At 43.6% G+C, this 12,060-nt stretch overlaps 1 protein-coding gene across 1 annotated transcript in view; it reads left to right on the top strand.

Moving 5' to 3' along the window:
- The window catches only part of Anxa5 (annexin A5), a 31,154-nt gene extending 19,756 nt beyond the window's left edge, over positions 1-11,398 (top strand). The window contains exons 7-13 of the mRNA XM_028762979.1: positions 2,524-2,603; positions 3,033-3,089; positions 6,506-6,599; positions 7,813-7,908; positions 9,593-9,651; positions 9,855-9,977; positions 10,905-11,398. Of these exons, the coding sequence (XP_028618812.1) occupies positions 2,524-2,603; positions 3,033-3,089; positions 6,506-6,599; positions 7,813-7,908; positions 9,593-9,651; positions 9,855-9,977; positions 10,905-10,967 (572 nt within the window). The 3' untranslated portion in view covers positions 10,968-11,398. The remainder of the gene's footprint in view (positions 1-2,523; positions 2,604-3,032; positions 3,090-6,505; positions 6,600-7,812; positions 7,909-9,592; positions 9,652-9,854; positions 9,978-10,904) is intronic.
- The last annotated feature ends 662 nt before the right edge of the window (positions 11,399-12,060 follow it).

Here is a 12,060-nt window from a genome sequence, read left to right as displayed (position 1 = left end):
AACAGGAAGAGAGACTGAAACCTTTTCTGGAATGGAGTTGATAAAACATTGATAAAGTATGCTGTTCAGCTGGTGGGTGTACTTGGTTAAAGTGTTCTGTTTTCTGGTTGTTATTTTTGATGTGACCTAGTGTGTGTGTGTGTGTGTGTGTGTGTGTGTGAAAACAAAGTCTGTGTTTCAGTCTAGTCCATATTTCAATGGTTTGAATGTATTTCGAGTCCATGATGGAAGTGAAGGAAGACTGTTTTGATCTGTCAGGTTTTTCTGTCATCAGACCCAGCCTGGAATCTTAGCCAGAGATTGTGGCTCTCTCATAGCAATGACGTATAGAGTTTAGATGTTATGCTTTTAGCCCAGTGGATCAGAACAGTATGGAATTTATGGCAACTCAATAATTACCCAGGTCTCTCCCCAGCTTCTTTTTGTAGTCCGTATGGTTGCTGCCACTGTGGCAGAGGTGGTACACGTAATCTCATCGAGGCAATTTATTTGATGTGGTCTTTGGAGTGCTCCATCTTGGGATGCCGATACTGAGGACTAAGCATCTGTGCTACAGTATCTGTGTATGTAAATGTGTCGCTGCATTCTGCTCAGTGTGTAACTGAGTATGGCTCTGTGACCATTGCTGCCCTGGCTGTCATGAGGAGCATAGAAGACATGTGTACCACAACTCTTGTCTTCAATGATGCTATTTATATTCAGTAGGTAAAGGATGGTAAAAATTTAAAAGTTGTGTATCAAAAGTATTAATTCGGAATGCAGACAGGAGGGAGAGGGCTTTTGGCTTAGGGGAGGCTTCATGATACAAATTAGATAGTAGAATTTCAAGAGCAGGTGACTTACTAAGTATCCATTGGAAAATGCATGGAGAAAAAGAGTGGGGTTTATGCATATGCACACACAGTGCCACATTACTTAGCCTTAAACATGAAACTTGTGATATTTGCAATAGCACAGGTCAACAGGGAAGGTATTATGTTATGTTGAGTGAGCTGGGTGCAGAAAGACAAACACGGTGTTACCTTACTTTGGTAGAATCCAAATGAATGATAAAACAACTATAACTATTGATACTAATATGGTGTTTGCCAAGGCCGGACAGGAGGGATGGTGAAGGGAAGAGATGATGGGGAGATGGTGTCCATAGGACAATGAGATAAGATGGAGGAGTTGTGAGGATCTGAATTATAGTATGGTGACTATTCATAGTACTCTATTGAGTAGCTGAAATTTTCTAAGAAACTAGATCTTAAGTGTTTCACCATTCACAGAAAGCTACATGGTGGAGCCAGTTAGTTTGTGGTAACCATTTTACAGTGTATCAAGCATGATGTGTGCCTTAAATAGTGCATGCTTTGTTTACTCCTTCTAACTTAGCAAACTGAAGAGGAAAAGACAGTATGGGTTTCAGTAGGTAAAGGTGACTTAGCTCATTGGTGACTTGGACCCTGAGGACAGTAGGCAGAGAGGTCTGATGGAGCCTCACTCTAGGGACGGGCACGTGTGTCTGTATGGAGATACACTGCACTCGGTAGGTAGGCAGTTTAGGGATTTTGCATGCCTGGATGATGAACTTGGCTGATGGAATGTTGAATGAACAGTTGAAAGAAGGAAGGAGATTTGGGTCTAGAGGTATAGTAGGTGGAGAGCTCTTTAGGGAGGCAACGAGGAAGCTCTGTAGTAATTATGGCACCACTGAGGTTACTGGGAGGTGGGGAACATGAAGAGTACTAATCAGGGGAGCAAATGTTTGGGGGGGTGGATTTGATAACTAGTTACAGGTATTGGAGCAGAGGAAGAAGTCAGAGATGCCTACAAAGTTTTGTATTTGGCTGACTGGTTCTAATGCACATACAACAGAAGCTCCAGGCTTTAAAAGTATTCCTTCGTTCAAACAGTGATTAAACACTGTAATACCTTATAGCAAGAACACTTTAAGATGCAGTTTGAGAGTTAGTGAAAGAGTGTAGGTAGCTCTCGATTCTCTGCTTTCCTGTGAGCTTGGGCTGAGGAGTTGGAACCCGAGGTGGAGGTGTTATACTTCAAAATGTCATTGCTGTCTGTAGGAGGTGACTTAACTGGTGCAAAGGAACACTATCTAATTAGGGAGAGATACCACCATGCAAAGAAAGAAATTCATAGGATGAAAAACATCTGGCAAAAAAAATCATATAAAACATCTGCAAGAAGCATAGTTTCAGTTGAGGGTTGTCATACTTTTGAAGCTTTACACTGTTATCCTGTGTCTTCATATTACTAACTACATATGGGGAGAGCATTTTGGAGTGGCTGCCATAATTTAGGCTTGAGTGAATGCTTTTGGCAGATGTTGACAGAGCCTATTTTCATCTGGCACTCACTTGTGGAATTTGCCATCCATCTTTGGAACACTGAGAGATGGGGCGGAGAAAGGATTTTTGTTAATCAAATATGTCTTCCTTTATGCCTCGTTCACCTGATTAATGGGGCAGGGCTTTCTAATTCAGAGATGCTATGAACAACTATGAAATAATTGTTTTTCAGAATATGGTTCCAACCTAGAAGATGATGTGGTCGGGGACACCTCAGGGTACTACCAGAGGATGTTGGTGGTCCTCCTTCAGGTACTAGTGGAGACTTAACATAATTTGACTAAGGAGTTGTTGGAATGACCTGCCTGTATTAAGTTAAGGCCACTTAAAAGTCATTCAGTGACTTCTGGTTTTTGCAGATTGCCACTGTAATGGGTACATGCTACCTGTGTTTGTGTTTGTGTCTCAGAATATCTGATACAAACTGTAAATAGCCAACTCATTCATTCATTCCAGGCAGCTGTATGCATCCCGTTCATCCATAGTACTTAGAATCAGCAGGGCTGGGCTGGTTTGGACCCTGCTGTGTGGTGGTGGTATAGCATGCTGTAGGGTTGCTATGATTTTAGCACAAGCATAGTTTCTCTGGGACAGACAGTGCCTTATGCATAGGCATCAGGTGCATCTTTCCATCAGAATGCAGAGGCTCTGAAGTCCAGTATGTGATGTCATTTCTTACAGGCGAATAGAGACCCTGATACTGCAATTGATGATGCTCAAGTTGAACTGGATGCTCAGGTGGGTAAATATTCTATGACAACTTTGTTATGACTTAGAAATTAAAAAGAATTTATAGTAGTGAAAAACTACAATGTGCATTTTAAGAAACTTTAAAAGATGTATTTAATAGCTCCCTACAAAACATATGACCTATGTAGGTAGGTATATTTTTCTTACTATGATCTGGCCAACAAAATAGTGTCATCCTAAAGCTAAGGTAAAAATATACAAATTTTATTGCAAGTTACATCTAGATATGTTCTTTTTTATCATTCACAAAATGGAGAACTGAAAAAAAAAAAGCCTTACTTTGCCACTCCAGTGCCAAGATGGAATAGATTTTCTTAGTAGGATAGAATAAGGAAAAATAAAGTGTTTATGGTTTAAGTGGCATTTTATTATTATAAAAGAAATAACAAACTGGTTTGTTTTAGGAAGTTCTCTGTGTTTCCTGTGACAACGTTCTAAACAGGCTGGTCAACTCCCAAATGAACATTTTCACTTCAGGGACTTTTGAATCCCAGTGCAATTTCAGCATGGTTTATAAACAGTCAAACATAAGAAATAAACATTAGGAAATAGGACAATTGAAACCTGGGAATTGGCCCTAGAATACTTGGGTTCCTAGAATCACCTGTGGTAGCCTCATCTCTGGTCATGTTTTAGTTAATGTGCCACTGAAAATGGGAGATCTCCGACCACTCTATGCAATTGCCGGCAATATGTCATCTGACTTCGCTAAGGAGGAGAACGTTATCTTATTTTGGGTGGTTGATCGCTTAACCGCTTCAATCATTGTGGTCCCGGCCTCACAGGAGGAAAAAAAGGAAACATTTACTGAGGGTTCACTGCACAGTATTTCACTTGTGTTCTGCCTCATATATGTCAGCTTACTGTGTCCCGGTCCTATCTAAGCCCCTCATACTTAGCGTTTCACTGTTCTCAAGATAAAGTCCAAGCCCCTGAATGTGGTTCTTAGACCTCCTCATAATCCATGTCATAGGATTCAAAGGTCAGTTCCACCTTAGATGCTTTCTATTTGGCCCTTTCAGACCTTCAGGACATGAGTCAGGTGGCCCTCATGCAAAACAGTAGCATCCCAGGCTTCCTGCTCCTGTCTCCCTGCCTCCCGCTGAAGCTGCCTGCCTGCCTGACTGCCTTTCCAGGGCACAGTGTCAGGTTAGTTCCAGCCTCTCATCTACAGTAATGCTGCCAGCCAGTAAGTGATGCATGAGGAGGTGCTGCATTCAGCTCTACGAGGCCTCTCCCAACTGAGAATAAGGCAGCAAGCCCAGGGCCTCTGCTCTGGAGCTCCATCCCCAGCCTGGCTCTGTGACTCCAGCACCCTTCCCCCACACAAGGCTCGTGTTCAGTGTTAGCTCCCCATTCTGATTCCCTAGGGCCCGTGAAACACTTACTAGATATAGGTTAAAAGCTCCTCAGATCTAGCATAACTCTGCTTTCTTGTAGACAAAGAGCAAGAACAGACCTCTCAAGTTTCCCCTCCCCCCTTGGGGGGGGTGGGGTTTGCTCAGTTGCAGAAGGCAGCCTTGCTTTCTAGGCTTTGATTCCTCTGGGCTTTCATGTGAGACGATACAGTTCTCATGTTCCTGCTCTCAGGACTAGGAGCTCTGGAAGCTTTTCAGTGCTACCAGTGTGGGAAGCCAACTGTAGTCTCAGGTGACAGTGCTGAGACCTACATTAGAGTCCCGGTGGGCAGACTTCCCAGCACAGCTGATGTAATCAGCACCATGCTACGTGAGAAGAAGCTTCTGGAAAGCAGGCCCCTTGAGCCTTCTCATTGATTTTTCTCCTTACCATTTGTTGCACAGTTTTGCTGCCTCTCACGTTCATGGGCCTGTGGGTCACCTGCAGATCCAATCCTACAGGCCTGAGTGGCTGAGGCTATGGTTCTCATACCGTCCCACCTACTCATTATCTGGGGACTGTGTTGCTTGCCTAGGCTGTGGGCATGTCACCTACCTGTCACACAGCAGATACGACCATTTAGAACACTTTGTATGTGTGAGTACTGTTATGGGGGCAGGGGGGGACTTCTTTAAAATCTCCTGACGGAACTCGGGCTCTCTGCCCTTTGTCATGGCCAGGAGCAGCAGAGAGCAAGCCACACTAGCCATGTGCTCATGACTGTTCTTATCAGCAAGTCAGCCTTTTGCAGACCGCTTCTCTGGGGTCTGGGAGGCACCATGCCCTTTGTACCTCGTGGCAAGGCCCCGAGGTTGTCTTCACCAGGAAGGATCTGTGATTTCATATAAAGTAAGCTGAGATGGTGAAAGGGCTCCCACATAAACCTCTGAGGTTTTCTCTACTGACACTTGGCACTGAGGAAGGCCTGTTATCCCAGAAGTCTGATAAGCCATAGTAGGCCATTCACTTGGGAACGGAACATATGCACAGTATACTTTACTTGTTTTTAATTTTAAATTTGTTAAATCAATTTGCACTTCTTAAAATGTATTAAACTGACTTAATATTTTAAGAGTGTTAAAACTGATATTTGTCATCTTTCTTGCCAAATGCTTTCTCTAGACAGAAGATTGAACTCTTGCAGAAAGGAGAGAGAAGAAAAATGGAATCTGTTTATTTGGTATAAAGATGTAGGAAACGGTCTTTGAATTCTCTGGAGATAAAACAAAAAATAGTTCTAGACCACTATAATGCACTTCTATGTGCCTACCAAGATCAAAAGTCATATATCCACAGGCAAGCTACTGTCATGTCTTATCGATATTTGGAGTGTCCTTATGGGCAGAAGGCCATCTCCAGGAGAATTGTACTTCTCTTGGCCCAGCAGGGTTCTGTCTGTTAATGAAAAACAGTAGCTAAGCAGGTATAACTGTATGTCATTGTGAGAACTGGCCACATCTCCAGTGACCTCAGATCTCATAATGCTCACTTACAAGTTTTGTAAGCTTGTGCATAAACTTAGGTGAGCATTTATATTTTTTCATGTCAGAAGTAAATATGGTATTCAAGTGGTGTCCAGAGTGTTTAAGTTCTCTGTAGATGTCAGTCCCTGCAAGTTTTAGCATACTATGGTGTGTGCAGCTGGGTACAAGGTATTCTACAACGGACTTTGCTTAAATCACATATATAAAGAGGAAATTTGGAGTTTACTTTTCTGTCATGAGCTCTAAACATGATAGCAGCTATAGGATGAGCAAAGCAAAACACAGACAGCTTCTCATTGAGTTAGTTTCCAGTCTGTAAGTCAGTGTTCAACAGTGAGATGACAGGAACTTTCCCAGCACACAGCATCTCTCCTGGAAGATGGAAGACATTTGGAAAGATGAACCCCTGTGTCATTTCTGTGCTTTGCATGTAACCCACTAACCTGGTCCACAGGCAGGCAGATCCACTGTTCAGGAAGGGGCAGGGGAAGCTGAGTGATTCATCAGGGTGGTTTGTTGCAGGCATTGTTCCAGGCTGGAGAGCTGAAGTGGGGGACAGATGAAGAAAAGTTCATCACCATCTTTGGGACACGCAGTGTGTCTCATTTAAGAAGAGGTAAGTAAAATTGTTTGAGACAAATGCTTTGGGAGATCTGGAAAGTTCATGGGCAAATCTGACCAGATGCCTGCCCCAGAGCAGAATCAGTTTTCACAGTTGAATCTGGAGAAATCTCAGACGTACTTGACATCGCTACTATAGTTTTTGCAAAACTAGATGTCCTTAGCAATCCATTCACGGTCAGAGGTGGTGAGGGGCATCAGATGCCATTAGACTCGGAGTGTCTCACTGTAAGAATTACACTCAGGAGACTAAGAAGTCTCCTAAGACTTCCTTTGCATCTGTCCAGTTCATACAGATGAACCGTGTCAGTTTAGAATGTGTTCTGTAGCAAGCGACAACCCACAGCGTGGCTTTAAGAGTTGTGCTTCATTTCTGTGGCTGTGGTGCAGCGGGTTTGGCAGGACCACATGTCTTTCTGTCTTCCTGCCAACTGCTCTGTGCCCTCATGTTCCTTCTTTGCTCATTACCTCATCTTCACAAAATGATTCACGGCAAGAAGAGGAAACCAAGTTAATCACATTTGTAGGTCACTTATTAGAAGGAAGGAGAAGGGCTTTTCAGAATTGCTCAGAGCAGATTTACCTGTTGGTCTATTGATTGCAACTAGCTAGGGGCCAGGAAATCAGTATTTATGAAATACCGTTTAGAAGCCATGCGTGGTTGCTTATGTGTGAGTAGTATCTCTTTGATTATGCCTATCAAGATCCACAGGGAAGCCACTTTCAATGTCTTGTCCTTATTTGGAGTGTCCTTGTGGGTGGAAGGCCACCCCCAGGCAAATTGTATTTCTCTTGGCCTATCTGGGATCTGACTGTTAACTCAAGACAGTAACCAAACAGATACAACTGTATGACATGGTAAAGACTGGCCACGTCTCCATTGAGCTTTTGGGAAACAGACAGGAAGATCAAATTTGAGGCCTGTCTGTAGGAGATCACAAAGTCCTGTCACAATATTTATAGCTAAACCGAATTTTAAAAATTCCTAATTAATGATGATGTGACATCATAAGTAAATCATTGCTTAGAGCTTATCTCATTGAGGCTTTGAGCACAGAGCTCTGACAGCAAGGAGGATGGAACGGGGGTGGGGGCTCTGCTTGGACAGACAACCCCTTAAAGATAGCTTTAAGAAGTTAAAGCTTCTTTTCAGAGGGTGTTATCGCTGCATTGAGTAAGAAAGCACATTCTGTTCTATTTTTTTCTAGTGTTTGACAAGTACATGACAATATCAGGATTTCAGATTGAGGAAACCATTGACCGAGAGACCTCGGGGAACTTGGAGCAATTGCTCCTGGCTGTCGGTAGGTGAATTCACAATGTGCAATATTTATTCTTATATGCATTGTTTTCATCCACTTGAGGCTAAATCGGAAAACAATCATGTTTCTTCATGGAATGTAGGGGAATAACGTAGCATTAGATGAAGTAAACTCTTAAGTTTTTCTTTGGGAAGTCCGTGTTAGTGTTCTAAATACATGGCTCTCTGGTTGTTTACCTGATTATATGGAAGCACTAAGACCATTAGTAGGAATTGTCTTAAAGCCACATTAAAAATAATACTACGGCCTTCTGATGTCTTGGACACCATCACAGAGACGTGCAAGCATGGCTTGTCTTTGACACCCACGGGGTTTTAGAATGCTCTGAATACTCTCCACAGCTCTGTATACAGACTGAGACGTTATCATCTGGATAGAGATAAATCCGGGTTTTGATGTGACAGAATATGGGAAGGTAGTTTTTTTTTTTTTTTTTTTTTTTTTTTTTTACAGGTTAAATAATTGGGAGTTTTAATTCAGTGCTCCAAATGACTGAAGAAGTGAATTTGCAGGTGGCTGTGATTTTTCGATGCTCTCCAAATCCTGCAGGCCCGGGTCCTGGGCTCACATGATCTGAAGACAGCCTCTGTCTATTCTGGGTATTTGTGCAAGAACCAACTTTTAAAAGTAGCCTTTCGCCGGGCGGTGGTGGTGCACGCCTTTAATCCCAGCACTTGGGAGGCAGAGGCAGGCGGATTTTTAAGTTCGAGGCCAGCCTGGTCTACAGAGTGAGTTCCAGGACAGCCAGGGCTACACAGAGAGACCATGTCTCGAAAAACCAAAAAAAAAAAAAAAAAAGTAGCCTTTCATCTTAGCACACGGCCAGTGAGTTAAAAACTTGGCTCTTTCATGATGAAGACACACCAGAAAGTCAAAGTTGTTATAAGTACTTAATTAAAACTCCAAACTATTTAACCTGAAAACAACCACCTTCTGTCACATCAAACACACACATTTTTTTCCTAGCCAGATGATAATTTCTCAATCTGCCTGAGAAGCTGCTTTTCTTAATCTTTGAAAAGGAAGAATTGAGAAGTTTCAGAGCTGAAAGATTGTCGTTTTTGTAGCGTACAGAGGTTTTGTGTGCTAGGTGTCTTTTGCTGAGTGACTCCTGTCTGCATACCCTTTACTTATATCAGCTGTGATGTGGGGGTGAGCTGCCTTTTTGGCAGCCTGGCCCAGTGTCTGAACTGTAGTGAATACATCCAGGCTGCTTGTGTGAATTGTGAGATTTAGCTCGGAGAATTCGGAGGGAATACAGAAAGTCAGTTCAAGTGTTTCCAGATATTAGAGTAGTATTCCTGTATCATTTGATCGGATATTTTGGAACAGAAACTTCCAAGACAGTTACATAACTAATCGGTGATGAAGGCCGTAACATTATAACCACCCAGGTGCCAACAAAGACCACAGAGAACAAAGGAGCACAGAGACGAGCCTTTCTCCAGTGCCTTTCTGGCCCCGCACAGACCTCTGAAGAGAGCTAAGCTAGAGAGTAAGAAGACAGCTGAGGAGGGAACCCCAGCAGCTTGCAGATGCCCTCTCCAGGGCACCTCACTTTTACACTTAGAAGCAGAGCCAAGAACACAAGACAGTGTTTGCATTTTGATTATATCATTCTCCATGTCTGAATAGCTTTTGACAGTTGTATTATGTGTTTTCTTAGTGAAGTCTATTCGGAGCATACCTGCCTACCTTGCAGAGACCCTCTACTATGCTATGAAGGTGAGTAGACACCCTGCAGCTAATAAATGCAGCCTTCTCTAGCTCTGATTATGCTTCAGATGACAGCCTGGGAATGCAGGTCTCCTTCAGATGTGTAGCCTGTTTCTCCTACACTCTGAGACTTCAATGGTTTACCTCAAACCAGGGGCATTTGGTGCTGTATGTGAAGACTTTTAACACCTACGCTGTTTTCTCCTTTAAAGGGTGCTGGGACGGACGATCACACCCTCATCCGAGTCGTGGTGTCCAGGAGTGAGATTGACCTGTTTAACATAAGGAAGGAGTTTAGGAAGAACTTTGCCACCTCCCTGTATTCTATGATCAAGGTAGAACTTTGGCATACGTTAGCCAGATTGGGCAGCTTGAAGGAAATAGATGAAAGAATGGATTCTTCTATGCTGAGTGAAAGATTTTAGTCAGAGGATTAGAGCGAGTGATTCTAAAGAAGGATAAAGGGTGAGCTGGGTTGCAGCCCTGGCCAAGGCTCAACAGACCCAAGCCTTTGGCCGTTTTTTAGAACGTGTGCTTGTATATCCATTGGTATCAGCTGTCTTGTTAGCTCCTTCCTCTCGTCATTTCTTTCTTTGTTGTCTGCTGTCCCTGTGCCTCTGGTGTCAGGTCATAGCTACAGTAAGGGGCTGAGGTAACACTGCTGTCACCCTCAAAGAGAAGCACCCTGTGACCTTGAAGTGTGGCTGCGGGTCTCCTGACATCTTTCCTTGTAGTCATGTATAGAGAGGGGTATTAGTTGAGCAAAAGCTTTGGATTCAATGTGTGTGGTGTGCGGAGCTTGGTCACCAGCGAGTCTGCGCACTTAAGACTCTAGTATTTCACACATAAGCGATATGAGGTAAGCCTGAGGAAAGCATGTGTAGTGCCCGTGTCCGAGGCAAAGCCAGGGCACCAAGGAGGCCCTGCTGCCTTTGTTAGCCTGAGAGAAACTGGGCGTCTGTTTGGAAAGCATGATGATTTAACATACTTGGAAAGGTTTCCTTGCCCTCTCTGCTTTCCACGGAGGAACATACTCCACTCCATTAAGAGGACAGCCCTTGAGGGGTAAAATTAGAAAGTTAAACTGAGTGACATTGGTAGGAATTTCCCCATGTAACATTCCTGTCGTGAGAGTCATGCAGAGAAGTTGCCCAATTGGGAGAACAGTCAGAGGAACACAGTCACGCTCAACTACTTCCTGATCTTTTATTTCCTGTGGCTTTTGTGAGTCATGGAGTTGACAGTGTGTGTTTGGGTTCCAGGGCGACACATCTGGAGACTATAAGAAGGCTCTGCTGCTGCTCTGCGGAGGCGAGGATGACTGAGGCGTGCCCCGTGCCTGCTGCCACCATCCGCTTCCTTCAGCACCGTGCCTGCTTGCATCCCGTGCCTGCCTGCCTGCCTGCCTGCCACGCTGCCTTATTCACACTAGTATGCTAATGACCAAAGGCGTCTTAGATGAAAGCAGTGTCCCGCCCTTCTGATGTTCTGTCTGATCTAGGCAGTGACCTTCCCTTGTCGCTCAGTCTAACATCTGAGTTATTAATATTGTCTATAAATTGCTTTTTATATCCTTTTTTAAAGCTTCATTTATATTAAGTTAATAACTCTATTACCTTGATCGGAACCTTAGCCATGAAATTGTGAACTCTTGGAAATGCTGTCAATCAAGCTTACTGCTCTAGCAGACCTACAAAATTATGATGGTTGTATCCAAAACATTGATGACAAATAAAAACATTCCCTTCCCTCCAAATCCTGTGGGTTGTGTTTAGAAAGCTTATTTAACAATGATATCCCTTTGAAAGCAAACACTTGATGGTAGTATTAGTAAAAGCTAAAACTATTGTTGGTCTTCAGGTACTAAAAATGCAGTACCACAGACCAAATTTACTAATGCAGTGAGATGAATGAAGGATGGTGAGAGAATGGGGGGTGGGGTGCAGTGGGGTGCACGTGTTCCTGTGTGTGTGTGTGTGTGTGTGTGTGTGTGTGTGTGTGTAAGAGTTTCCTGATGGGATGAAAGAGGGGGAGGGTCCCCTGGGAGAGAGGGGGCAGGTCTCCTGGGAGAGAGGGGGAGGGTCCCCTGGGAGAGAGGGGGAGGGTCCCCTGGGAGAGAGGAGGAGGGTCTCCTGGTAGGATGAGGGAAGGTGGAAAGGTTTATTTCTTCATCATCTAAGGCAATACTGTGGAGCTTCTAGTTGCAGAAAAAGTAATCTTTGCACAACATAAAATTTCAGTGTGTTTGCTTTTGCCTGTAACTCTGCTCTTTGGCTTCGCCTTCTCCCCCTTGAGATAATTGTAGAAGTTAGTGATGCTTCTTCCTCCCAGCACCATGCTCCCCAAAATAAGACCTAGACTCAAAATATACTTACAGATACTTTGGCTGTATAGCTAGGCTCTTCTCTGACTAGAGCA

Source organism: Grammomys surdaster, unplaced genomic scaffold (assembly GCF_004785775.1).
Source record: "Grammomys surdaster isolate TR1022 unplaced genomic scaffold, NIH_TR_1.0 62, whole genome shotgun sequence".
Lineage (NCBI taxonomy): Eukaryota > Metazoa > Chordata > Mammalia > Rodentia > Muridae > Grammomys > Grammomys surdaster.
This window is presented reverse-complemented; position numbering and strand designations above follow the sequence as displayed.